At 28.8% G+C, this 13,799-nt stretch overlaps 1 protein-coding gene across 1 annotated transcript in view; it reads right to left on the bottom strand.

Annotated features, from left to right (window-relative positions):
• Positions 1-7: 7 nt before the first annotated feature.
• Positions 8-13,799, bottom strand: part of LOC143229546 (enkurin domain-containing protein 1-like) — a 28,041-nt gene continuing 14,249 nt past the window's right edge. The window contains exons 5-7 of the mRNA XM_076462030.1: positions 12,575-12,744; positions 4,551-4,687; positions 8-4,067 (exon numbers count right to left, since the gene is read on the bottom strand). Coding sequence (XP_076318145.1) covers positions 3,907-4,067; positions 4,551-4,687; positions 12,575-12,744 — 468 coding nt within the window. The 3' untranslated portion in view covers positions 8-3,906. The remainder of the gene's footprint in view (positions 4,068-4,550; positions 4,688-12,574; positions 12,745-13,799) is intronic.

The following is a 13,799-nucleotide window of genomic DNA, read 5'->3' as shown; positions in this document are numbered from 1 at the left end:
ATCTCAGTTTTGATCAATACATTTTTATTAGACAATGATGATGATACAAAGTAATGAAGAATAAAAATAAACTCATCTAATTTCTTTAAGTTGTGAATATTCAGACCACTGTTCATATACATTTGTTCAAGTGGTTTTCCATAAAAAATGTCAGTAACTTAACACAAAGTGGAAAGGTATTAAGAAATCCTAAGATCAGTTTATTACTAGTTTCTAGGAAATATTACTCTTCACTTTAATTTGACATATCTAGCACAGTTAAAAAGAGAGTAAAATAAGGAAGTATAGCTGGAAAATAAAATCTCATCTGAAACACACCAATAGATTTGAATATGCCCATTAGGATTGGTTTCTTTTAGCACAAAGCTACACAATGGACTATCTTTGCACTGTTGAGATTCAAGTCCTACAAGTCTATAAACTTAGTGCTAACTCACCAAATGACACTTGTTAGGAGACAACTTTAAAGTTCATTTAGTGTGTGTTCTGAGACTAGAATTAGTTAATAGTTGTTTTTTTTTAGGAGAATATTTTCACTTATGGATATTTATACAAAAAAAGTTGCTTGTTTTGGTGGCTTTAAATAAGGCATCTGAATATACAAAAAGCTGAGGTGTAGCACACTGAAGCACAACTCTGGCACCTAATATTGGAGCTATGTTCCCACACTTCAAAAAACATTTATTCAATTTATGAAATTGTCATTTATAATGAAATTCTAAACCAAGGGTCACTTTTTTTTTCTCTTTAACTGTATGTTTTGGCAGGATGGGAAGTAAGTAAAACATTATACAACACAACAAAGCTGTTAGGATTATAATGTAGTTAGAAAGAAATTAATAAAGATATGCAATTTTAAAACTTGTTTTAATATTAGTGAGTTTTATTTGGAACACAGTTTTATTTCCTTGCTATTTAATATAAAAGAAGTTGAGTTGCATGTTTTCTCTCACTAATACATGCATACTCAATTTGACTCTAAATATAATTAAACACATTCTATTTATTTAAAATGAACTCTTAAACACTTAAACTTAACCTTCGAGATCTTTACAATGATGTTACTTCACTGGTAAATTTTGGTAGGTCTCCAGTACTATAAAACTCAGCACTACACCACTGATCAAAGACCTTAATCATTATGTACAATAACAATGATAAAAGTTTTTAGCAACTTTATTGTTATTATTTTAAGTGATATGTATACGATAACTTTAACCATTAAATGTATTTATTGTTATAATGTTAGAATTTCTTAAGGCTTCACATTAGAAGACACTTCTATTTTCTCAATACAACTTAAACAAAAAAGATCAAGGCCTATCAAATTTTACTTAAATTTATTAATACCAACTTTTGTTCCTAATAGTTTCTTGAATGAAAAATGTTCAATAGTGTTAACTGCTTATCAATTTATAGTTCCTGTAAAACATCACAACAATGTACACGTTTACTTTAAAAAGCAAACTGTATCACTAGCTTGTAACATAACAAATTAATCTAAAACTGAGAGAGATGCAGGGCAGTGATGCATTACCCTCAGTTTACTTGTTATGCATATGCTATTATAAATTCATTCATGACTGTGCCATATTTAGTACAAGATGTTATACATTAAAAGAAATAATTCTTTTTAATAATTGATATCATAATTAAAAATGGTAAAGAGATAATGATGTAAGATATAACAAAACCTTCATATATCTGCATAGAATAGTCTTGTATGATAATTACCCAAATATCATTTCTTTGTACTATAATGTAATATCAGTTTATAAAGAGCCAAATGCCGACTCACACTGTAAAATAATGAGTACATTTGAATTCTGGCTTCATGTGTACCACACATAATCTAAGAGACACACAGTACAGGTTTTATCATAATCTACGCACATTTCTAAAGTAATAAAATTAATAATGATAGAGGGTTTGGCTAATTATAGTATTTAGTATTTCTACTGTGAGAACTATTTTATAATACAGTTATAATGTAACAAACAATGTACAATACTTGAAAACTGACATTCTGTAATGTTATCAAGAGAGAAAACACTGCTCTCAACAGAAACAAAGCTGATTCCCATGATGAAAATTTCCAGAACATTTCATTTGATTCAATTTTAATGTTTATAACTAAAAAAAAAAGTTATAAAACACAAAATGTTTCAAATATAGTGAGAAATACATGTTAAACTTTTATATATAAACTATTAGCATATCACAATATGTCTTTATAAGATCCACATAAATGTTTTTAGGAAATTTAAATCTCTGGAAATTTTATTTTACTATAAAACCTCAATACATTTCTGACTGCAGTATTTTGCTGACCAAAAGTAAATATTCATAATTACAAATTAAAAACATTTTAACTACTGCTTGTGATAATTGTTTTTAAATGTTAAAAGTTCAGGAAATGTTTTGTATTACCATCATTCATGAAGATCTCTTTGTGGATTTTCTTTACATACACTTTGACTATGAATGAGAAATAAGCATTCATAGATTCGTAAAACTATAAAATTTAAAACAATGTCTAAACAAGCATGTGTGTTCATCTTTCCCACAGAGGTTTTAAATTGTTTTTACACTACCTGGTAAATATCTACATGTATTGGTGCTAGCTATTTGACATTCAAAGATGAAATCCTTTTAAGATTAACCACTATACATACATATACAACTACTACTTTTCAATTCATGCCAAAATCATTTAAAGTATAGCTACAGTACATATACATACAACTAAGAATAACTACTATACACACACATAGAACTCCTACTTTTCATTCCACAACTGAAATATTTCCAAGATCAACTACTATATATAAACGTGCATCCAGAATCTTTCCAAAACTGAAATTACTACATACAGTAAACACACACCAAAAAGTTATTTACAGTTTCATAATTGTAGCTTACAAAACATTATCTAATTCTACAAGTAAACAATCCAAAGGTTTAACTATGAGACCACATTTTAAAAATAATTGCACTTTTGTTTTAAAAGACAGAACTCTTACCAGAATAGTAAATTCTAACCAGAAATTTAAAGTTCAGAGCAGAGTAACTTGAACTATATTACATTTTAATTTTCAATATCAAGTGTGGTATATTTTAGTTTAAATAAAACTTCCAGTGATACAATGTAATTATCAAACTAAATATAAAATAAAATTGAAAACTTCTCAGTTCCAGTCTGCTTTTACTGATACAAGTACAAAAGTGTTTATTCATTTACAACTAATTATAAATAAAAACATATTTATTATTCTCTCAGTAAGGCATAAAAAGACATTTGAAGAAATGTTTATGTTTCTTATAAATACCATACATGTTTTTTTTTTTAAAGACTAACAAAATAGTTAATGCACTTCAAGTTCAAAAATTCTTTATTTATAACTTCTTTGAAATATAAATTTCAAACTTCAGAAAGAACAGATATATTCTAGTGATAAACAGTTTAGTTTAGGAACTTCACTTTTCATACACAAAACATTGAAGTTCAGAAAAAATCAAGGTTTTAAAAAAATCCATCAGATTCAATGTATGTACACTTTATCAGACAATTTTACACAGTGCTTTATATACTGAATACTGATTTTAGTGTTCATTAAGTATAAATTACAATTCAAACCATAAATAACAGAGATAATACATGTGAATAGATTTGCTACAAATGTTGAACTATTTTCTTCAAAAGTATATTTCTCTTAATATTACTTCAAGAATATTATACAAATATATAAGTTTTCTTCATTCTATAACAACTATATGTACACACTAATTACAAAACATTCACAATACACACTTATCCTTTCACATCTGTGTACATGTCTAAGGTACAATCTTGGACAACTAATCACATGAGCATATTACCTTTTCTAATATTACAACAAATAGACATTACGCATCATTTTTAATCAATACACGGGGGCGAGAAAAAATGGCTATGCCTTCCTCAATCTTTGCAAGCTGTTTCTCTAACTCTTCTTTCTGATTTCTCAGTCTCAGAGTATCATTTCTTATTGGCAAAGTTGACATAGTCTTTAGTAGCTCTTGTTTATCTAAAAACAAAAGAATCACATTGATAAAGTTACCAAACCTAGTTCTTCATGCTGTGTTGTCGCCTACAGTGTGTGTAATTCTTCATGTGATTCACAGCATGCACTTGTTTTTGACATAACAACAGTACAAGTTACATTGTTCAGCATTCCTTACGTGATGTAACTTTAGTGACAAACTACACATTACTGGTGCAAATGTTTAAAACAGGTGACCTCTCCATGAAACCTTCAGTCTCCCCTCCCTTTTGGGGAAATAACTGGTATTAACACAAACAAAAAACATGCATTACATATTATAACAACATTGCTGTGATATTTTTGTCTCACTTATTGCTAGAACTACAACCTAAAAACAAATCTTCCAAAACCAGATGACTGCTTTACCCAACAGACTGATTTTGTAAAAATTTAAAACTAACCTTTCAACCTCTCGTAACTTCAACTTCAGACCATTTTACTCTATATGAAATATACAAAACTCACTCTGCTGAAGAACTGTCAAAGTTTCCTGCCTTTCTGCTTCAGAGACCAAGCTATGACCTGGAGGAATACTCGGATCCGGAATGTCTCGTAGTTTTTTCTCTTTTTCTTCCCTCCACTGTTGTTTACGTTGAACAAGACTTAAAAGAAAATAATTTTAAGACATTGCACTAATAACTTCTCACTGATTTATTTTTATCCACACTAGTAAAGAAAACTTTTTTCAGATACCTCATATATTCTATCACAACTTTTCATATGTACACAATCCTTGAAAGTAAGGGGAATTAATGTTTAATCTAATTCTAAATTTGTTAAGTCAATCTTCATGAAATTTGGCAAGTTTTTAGTAAATATGAAAAGTCTATTGTGCATAAAAAAGTAGATCTTTTAATAATATATTTTTACTAAATATTTGCTTATGAATGTAAAAATAAGTCTGACTAGTCTTGGTGCAAGGTGACCTTCATGTTTCACCTTACAATTTTTATATTTCATTTGCACAGCCTCTAGAATCTCCAAAATTAATAATAAAGCTTTATCTGTATTGATTTTCTATTTTCTCTACCCTAACTATGGCAAAATAAGCTGTAGCAAAAGATCAACTATTCAATTAATAATTAGTAAATTAATCACCCAGCAAGAAGATAACTCAAGAGTTCAAGTTACAGAAAGCAAAGTAACAAATTACATAATGCACACCTAATTGAGATTTTTTCATTTAAATTTTATTATCTAATAAGCTTTACCTTTTGCATTTTAACAGCTTAAACAGTTAAAACATATATACAAATAAAAAACAATATAAAAACAAGAAATTCACCACTAATAGGCATATTTGGACTTGAGAACATATTCAATGTGTCATTCAGGCTACTTTTTCACATTAGTTGTTAAAAAACAATTTTTGTAGCTTTCAAATATGCATTTTAAAACACAGAATAATTCAAACAGTAGAAAAAAAGCCCTGAAGCAACTAAAATTTATATGACTTTTTAACATACAAATAAATTACAAAATTATCACTTTTTTGTTTACACTCAATAAAGTCTACTTGGAAAATGGTGCTAAAATAAATTTGCATAAAAACAACAATCATGTATCTCACAAAAGAGCCTATCTTTTAGTTAAATGTATCACTGAAAATACTAAACAAGTAATTTCTAAAGCAAGAAGGGTTAGGGGAAGCTTCTGTGGTGGGTGACACAAGTTATATCAGAAAATAAAAAGGGTGGGAAATTCTTATTTTAAATTCTGGCCTGTCAATACAAGTGTTAGGCCTTCCTAATTGGCAGACATTCTGAAACCATACAAGAGAAGAAAGAATGTTGAAAAGGGAGAATTCAATGCAGAGAGTCACCACGTGGCACAGAGAAGACTTAAAATATTTCCTTTTTTTAAATTAAGAAACTATAATTGTATAATATGAAAATTTGTATTATTAGCTATTTTTTTATCTCAAGTTGAATGATATGCATGATAAATGGATTTAAATTTTGAATATAACTGTGTAAAAGGCCCAACACACAAATTCTGATCTCCACTTCTGAACATAACTGTACTTATTACCAGGTTGATTTTCAGTGCTCTGATTAACTATTTTATTAATTTTACCCATGTTTATTCTTTATTAAAATTGTACAGTTTATATAGACAATTATAATAATTAAATTATGATAAGTATGTTCCTCTTCACTTCCAATATAATTAAATGATTTATTACTATCATATTTTTCTATACTGAAACTTGTAATAACCATTTAAGTTTTATAGTAGGTATTTCAAACTTTGTACCATGAGCTAACACCTTTTACATTTCATTCAAAACATAACTCATAATTAAATATCATATTATTAGGACAAAATAAATATTTTTTGTACATTTATTATAATGAAATATGAGTTAACTACATTATAATTATTTAGTGTTTGGAAAGACCACTTCAGGCATATGATGTAATTATACATTAGATGTTAACTTTATTGTTTTACAAGTTTTATATTACAGATGGGAAGATTTTAATTATGTTATCTTATTTATTGTAGAGATTGAGGAGAGGTAGGTTTTGGTAACTATTTTTATGATTATGATGTAAAAAGTTTTGTATGTGAAACTTTTATTTTCATTAAAGTGTACTAATTTGACATATACCAGTAATGACTTTTCAAACTTTAAACCTGGATTAGGCTTAACACCTTACAAGTTTCTTTAGGTTTTATTACTATAGTATTCTAAATGGCTTTCATTTTTCAATGTAGAACATGGATGGACCATTTATTATCTTAGATTCCTGCACTAATTTTATAACATGAATGTACATGGCCTCGGAACTTATATTTTTGGGATTGAGTTTGATATGAAGCATTTAAAATTTAACCCTAACATCAAGATTGCTTCTATTACAATTACACCATTTTTGTCTATCCTGAAAATTCATGTGCACCTTACTACCTAAATGTTGATGCATTTCATTCCAACAGTTGTAAACTTCAGTAGATATTTGTACAACTTATTAAATGCTTATCAACATTTTGAAAAAGGTCTAATGTTAGGATGTAGAATAATATATTAATTTATTGATTGTATGACATACGGTAAAGTTTATCCATAACTGAACAGAAAGAAACACAGCTACACAGGAAGTACTTAATAAAGGCTTAGTTAAAATGAGGCTTAACAAAAGGGGATTAATAGATTTTGGTGTCTACAATTAGAAATAATTTGTATTATACTTGCAATCCTTGTATTTCAAGAAATATTATTGCAATAAACATACTAATTTGACTGCAAATGTATTGCAGGTCTCTGTATTTATGTGGCATTTTGTTCATTGTTTTATAATGTTTATTATTGTACTCAGGTACCCTAATCATTTGTTCTCTCATACTGTAGAAAAAGTGACAGATTTAACTTATTATAAAAATCATTAGAATTTCTTGATTGATTATATAACTAATAATATTATTCTTACATTTCATAACATTTAAGTAGAAATAAAGCATTTTCATTGATCTACATAGTTTCACAATATTAACAAGTGAATACTAGATTTGGAAATAATGGGGAAGTGAAAATTGAATTAAAATGCTAAGGTAATAATTTATTTATGAATTATCCTAATAACAAAACGTCTTAATGTAGATCTTGACAAATATTTTCACGTCTAGAAGGCAGCCCAAAAACTTAGAAGCCATGTCTAATACAGAAAAGTTATGGAATATACTTTGAGTCAGTTGTGTGGTTACAAGACAGTTTTACACAAAAACACACTATTATATAACATTTATTAAAGTTAAACTACAATATGTGCAGTTACTAAATTAATACACTAAATAACTATTACTTAAGTGGATTCTTGCAATGAATGAAAGCAAAATAAAAATAATCATTGCAATATTCATAGATCAAGTAGGTTGTTTCAGAAAAGGTTTAATGTAATCATCTCTATAACACTGTACATTGATAAGCAAAAGCCTTTTGGTGTTTCTAGCCTAACATCACTACCATTTGTACCAGGAAATTAGAGCTGTATTTATTTACTTTCACAGCAGTGTGTGATATCAGCAACCACTTGATAGTGTTGCCTTAACTAACTGCCTTTGGCCTCATCCAAGTCTAAATGCATGTACTGATTAGCTAAATTCAAAGAAAGAAGAAAAAGAAAATGGTGCAAAATTATTACTGTGTTGTGCAACTGCAGCAGTCCCTTCTAGTTAAAACATGAAATGATGTTAAATTTGCGATTAAAATCCTAGAAACAAAGTTCAATTTCAGGACCTCCAAGTGTCCAGAACTGTTCGAGATTCCAGTTCTATTTAACACATCCCTTTGCATGAAGTAAATGGAAAAAATACGAGGCTCCTCAATGACATTTTTAGTTGTCATAGCAACTTGACACCTGGTATTTATCAAGGTTTGTCTAAGTGTAGATTCTGAAGAATAACATCTTAAATATACAGTTTGAAGTTACTGCTATGAAAATCAACAGTTGACCATAGAATTTCAATTTTATATACTAGATCAAGATATGTTGGTAACTCTTGTCATCTTTAGTGATTCTCATTATGAAAATCAGTTTTACAATATATTAATAATCAACATAATTATAGACTTTTTTTGTAGGTCATCATGAACACCATCTTGAATTCGTTGTTAGACTGTTACATAATAAAAATGGTAGTTTTGAATGAAAAACATATCATACGAAGACACTTAAGGTTTAAATCTTAACAGTTGGATTTCAGGGTTATTTATAGTAAATTTAGTTAGTATACAAGTTCATTGTACTTGCATAGTTTCTGCAAGTATGAATGTTTTAATGGGAAATTAAAAGTTTTAAAGTATTTCAAAATAGAAATGGTTTACCAAATAATAGGACAGAAAATATCATACAGAATTATTTAGATGCAGTTAATAGGTTTCTTTATTTGTTTTTGAATTTTGCACAAAGCTACATGAGGGCTATCTGTGCTAGCCATCCCTAATTAAGCAGTGTAAGAACTAGAGGGAAAGCAGTTAGTCATCACCACCCACTGCCAACTCTTGAGCTACTCTTTTACCAAAGAATAGTGGGATTGACCATCACATTAAAATGCCTCCATGGGTGAAAGAGCGAGCATGTTTGGTGTGACAGGGTTTCGAACCCACAACCCTCAGGTTACGAGTCAAACACCTTAACCCACCTAGCCATGCTGGGCTGCAGTTTATAGGATTAGACAATTAAAATCTAGTGTTCCAAAACAATCAATAAATGTAACTATATCATGAACCATGCTCAAAACTAATTCTTTGGCTGAAAAACACCTTAAAACAAAACAAAACAGTCATTCTTGAAATAATACTCAAAACCTTTCTTTTTAATGGTTAAACCACCCACACACAGATAATAAGCAAAATAATTGATTTTATGATTGTTAGACAAAATCAAAATTTGCCCATTTGATCATGCTATTCAGCAAAACTGGCTGGATATTTTGTCCCCAATCCTAAATAGATATACTTTATGGAGCACTGCAAATGTCCATGACCTATTTGAAAGTTGATCATTTTTCATTGAAAGTTGATTTACATAGCTATAAATTAATAATAAATTGATAACAGGTGCAGCTGCTTTTATACTTGATGAGTATCAAATATGATTACACAAAAACAGAGGCACAAAGCTACCTGGCACAGTAAATAATTACTTTAAAAGCTTTATTTAAAGTCAAGCTTCAAATGCATCTATTTTAAAATGCTGCTTTTCTGCTGATAAAATTTTGTTTGTGTTTAGTGGATATTGAGTATTACTCTAGGCTTGTTCACTGCTGTGTATTAAAAAGGTTAATGTACAAGACAATTAAAAATTGTGAATTTAAAATCTATAATAGAGATCACACAAAAATTAAGTACACAAGACTGAAGATTTGCTACTGAAAATATGCTCAACCTACAAATCCCTATTATGATTCCACTATAAAACTGTTGCAAGTGATATCTACTGTACCATGGAATCACAACAGATATTTTGCAAAAAATGTAGTAGTAAACTTAGATTGACCTTGTTAATTTTGTTGTAAACTTTTCTATGTTCTTCATTTTATGCCATCAAAAAATAGTGTTTCCTAGTGTGTTCATTTATTGGAAGGCTGCCATGTGAAATGTTCCCTATTTTGATGTTGCATATTGTTACTCAAGTTAGTGATAGAAAATCTGAGAAAGGAACAGTACTAAGTGGATTTTCATGATTATGTTTTAGCAAGTTTTTAACAATGGAAAGTTACCACAGTTAATTCTCCCTAATCAGACAATGGTGGTGATTTTTCTACCATTTTTATACTTAGCTGAAATCATAAATGTGTATTCAATATTAATTATCACTGTTTTAGCACTATGTCATACACCTATTGCTATTTTCAAATAGTTGGTGTTAAGGTAGTGGTTGTAAGTGTTGTAAACAGTTGGCAATTTATGCAACGGTGTCACTGTTGTTTATTTTTCATGCATTATTTGTGTCACGTTATTCTAGCATACACTTCTGCATAGCAGGTTATTGAAGAACATAGTGTCATGTTGATCTAACATTGTAAGTATATTACCAAGTCTCTTTACGCTACAATAATCTGTATTGTATTATCTTAGAAGAAACATTAATCTGTCTTGATGAGATTGCTGTTTGTCTTTTGTTACATAACACTGTGACAGTGATGGAAGCTGGTCATTAAATCTGTTATAATAGTCTTTGCATTTAAGATGGTCCTTTGAGGACAACTTTATCTTTTACTTGTAGTTTCATACAACTACATTTTTATTGTTTGTAATACATATTCCTTATTTATTCTGAATATATTCAGCATTGTGGTTGGGTGAAAAAACACATCAATGCATAAGTAAATTGTTGAAAAACATGTAATATTCAACTGAATTTATTTGTATGCATGTAACTTGAAATTTATTCTTCATAAATAGACAAAAACTTAAGAAAATAATTAAGACTGGAAATAGTGTCTGCATTATTTTTTCAAACTACAAATCCATATTCTGATTTCACATTGACAGTACTTGTCAATGTTAGTGAAGTCAAAACATGAATTTGTAGCTTGAGATAATAAAGTAGACACTATTTTCAGTCTTGTTTGTTGTTTTAAGAGTTCTTAGCTGTAAAAATGAAAACATAATTTTGCACTTTGATTCAACTTGTTTCTGCACTTTCTTGACAATCCTTAACCCCCCTTTTAAATTAATAATTTTTACTAACCTTGCAAGAGTAAATATATACTAAATATATAAAGTTAAATGAAGAGTTTATTTAGTAGAACCCATTCACAAACTGATTTAAGAATAATTTTTAAACCTAAGAATATTTTTTCAGGAATAAAGTCAGAACTTCAGACTTAAAACATCTAGTGATACATGAATTTAAATATCCTAGATGTCACTATATTTATTTTGGTTTGACTATTACACAGTTAGGAACAAACAAACTTAGTGACAAATAACAAATCAAGTATATCTAATCAGATACTTAGGAAATGTGATACTGTCATACCTCAAAATATGTTTAAAAGTCTGCTTAGAGAACGTGAGAAGCATTGACACAAGTTTACATTGTTGATTAAGAAACTAAAACCACAGATAAACAAGATGGATTCAGCAACAATAACACTAGTATCATAAGGTTTATGTATGGATGATTTAGTTTTTGAATTTCACACAAAGCTTCACAAGGGCTATGTGCACTAGCTGTTCTTATATTCAGCAATGCAGGATTAGAGGGAAGGCAGCTAGTCATCACCACCCATCGCCAAATCTTGGGCTAATCTTCTACCAACGAATAGTGGGATTGATTGTAACATAATAATTTTTACTGGTAATAAATGATGTACAACACAAGGACGAATTATTAGCAACTGGATATGGTTTTCTAGTTTATGACTTTTTTTTTTTAAATTAAAGGTTATAATAAACAGACTTTACCTTAGTAATGTTTATACTTTAATAAGTAACTTATGTTACACTCCACACTTAAGAGCCATAAATAAGTTAGAGATGAGAAAGACATGGACAAATGTCAGGATTCTCATAAAAAAAGGAGACTGGAGGTTTATTTAAATATTTCAGTATAAACTTAATGGATTAAAACTTACATAATATTCAAACTTGATTTATTAACTATATTTAAATGTTATGTTTATTTGTATACATTAATAATGAAGTAGTATTATTAAATTTTGAATGTAACTCTGTGAAAGATGTGACAGACACACTCTGGCCTAACTATAACAAGAGTTAGTATAAGCTTAAGCTATCTATAAGTAATCTGATGCTGACATTATGTTGGCAAGCCTCAAGTTCACACAACTTGTTCAAAATCAACCATTTATTTTCATTTACGTAATTAATACATTCACATCAGTGACAATATTTCAAGTAAGTCTGATAAAATTAAGTTGAAATCTATAGCATGATATTTCATTAAAACATAATATCAGTACTGTTGTGAAATAGTTAAAATCAATCATCAATATTACAGTTTAGAAATACCTACTATTTTGGAACCTTCCCCAGTTGATGAAATGAGTCGGGTTTTCTTTGCAACTTCTTCAACGCATTACCTACGTGATGCACATCTGTAAAGGATGGACTTTTGGAAACAGGTCCATGATTCTGTGCTGCATTCTTAGATCTTGTAGTATTTTTCTGTTTTTCTTGAGGTAGCTGAAAATAAAATACTTCACTGTATTAAATTATATAATCAAACTTATTTATTTGACAAATAATCTTAAAAACAACAACAAAAAAGTTGACTTGTTAAAAATACACTTACTTCAAAATAAAATCTTTACTCACTCAATACTTAAGCTTCCATGATTCCATATATCTGTAAAGATATAAGTTTAACTACAGTCAAAACACAGCAATTCTTAGTTACCATCACACTTCTTTTACATAATTTCCCCTACTTGAATGGGATCGCTTTGACGCTGTTTGTCAAACAATAAAAGGATTTCTGAAAAAAACATTGTCATAGACAATTCTACTATCAACACAATACACTCAACTATTTTGTTAAATATGAATGCTTTACTTTATTATTATTGACCTATACTTAATTTTTTATTTTTGTTCTATTTTAAAAATATTTCAATAAACAAAGAACTTTAAAATATTCCAGGGGTCTTGCACTATAAGCAAATACTTCCTTAAAATAATTCTTATACATTTAACATTTATCATGAAACAAAATAAAAAACCTTAAAATAAGTAAAATGTAAGCCTAACAAGATTCCTTTCAAATATATTAAAGTATTTTAATTTATAATATATGGGTCATTCCATGTCAAATCATCCAGGGGGCTGCAGGTGACCCCCACAGAATGCCTTGAAAAAATTCACATCTGCTCATCTACCCATATAATGAAAAACTGCCAAAGATTAGATCAATATTTCTAATAGTTTCTGATTTACAGCACTCTCAAATTTAAGGCTTTTTTTTTTTGGCAAATTCATTTTTGGGCAACTTTGGCTGCTTAAAGCTGCAAGAGTAATGGTGATAGAAGGCTGAAATTTGCTACACTGACTGAACTAATCTCACAGAATTCTAAAATGGTCTTAAACCAAGTTTATCTCTCTTAGGATTTTCACAGTGAAACTGTAAAATAACCTGAAAACCCCAAATCATAAAAAAAACATTGGTTTATGTAATAAGCCATAGCTCTAAGACTTAATATGATACAAAGCTGAATTTTTTTTCTAATTTCCTATAACATATC

This window comes from Tachypleus tridentatus, chromosome 10 (genome assembly GCF_004210375.1).
Source record: "Tachypleus tridentatus isolate NWPU-2018 chromosome 10, ASM421037v1, whole genome shotgun sequence".
Lineage (NCBI taxonomy): Eukaryota > Metazoa > Arthropoda > Merostomata > Xiphosura > Limulidae > Tachypleus > Tachypleus tridentatus.
The sequence above is the reverse complement of the archived record's forward strand: the minus strand, read 5'-3'. Positions and strand labels throughout refer to the sequence as shown.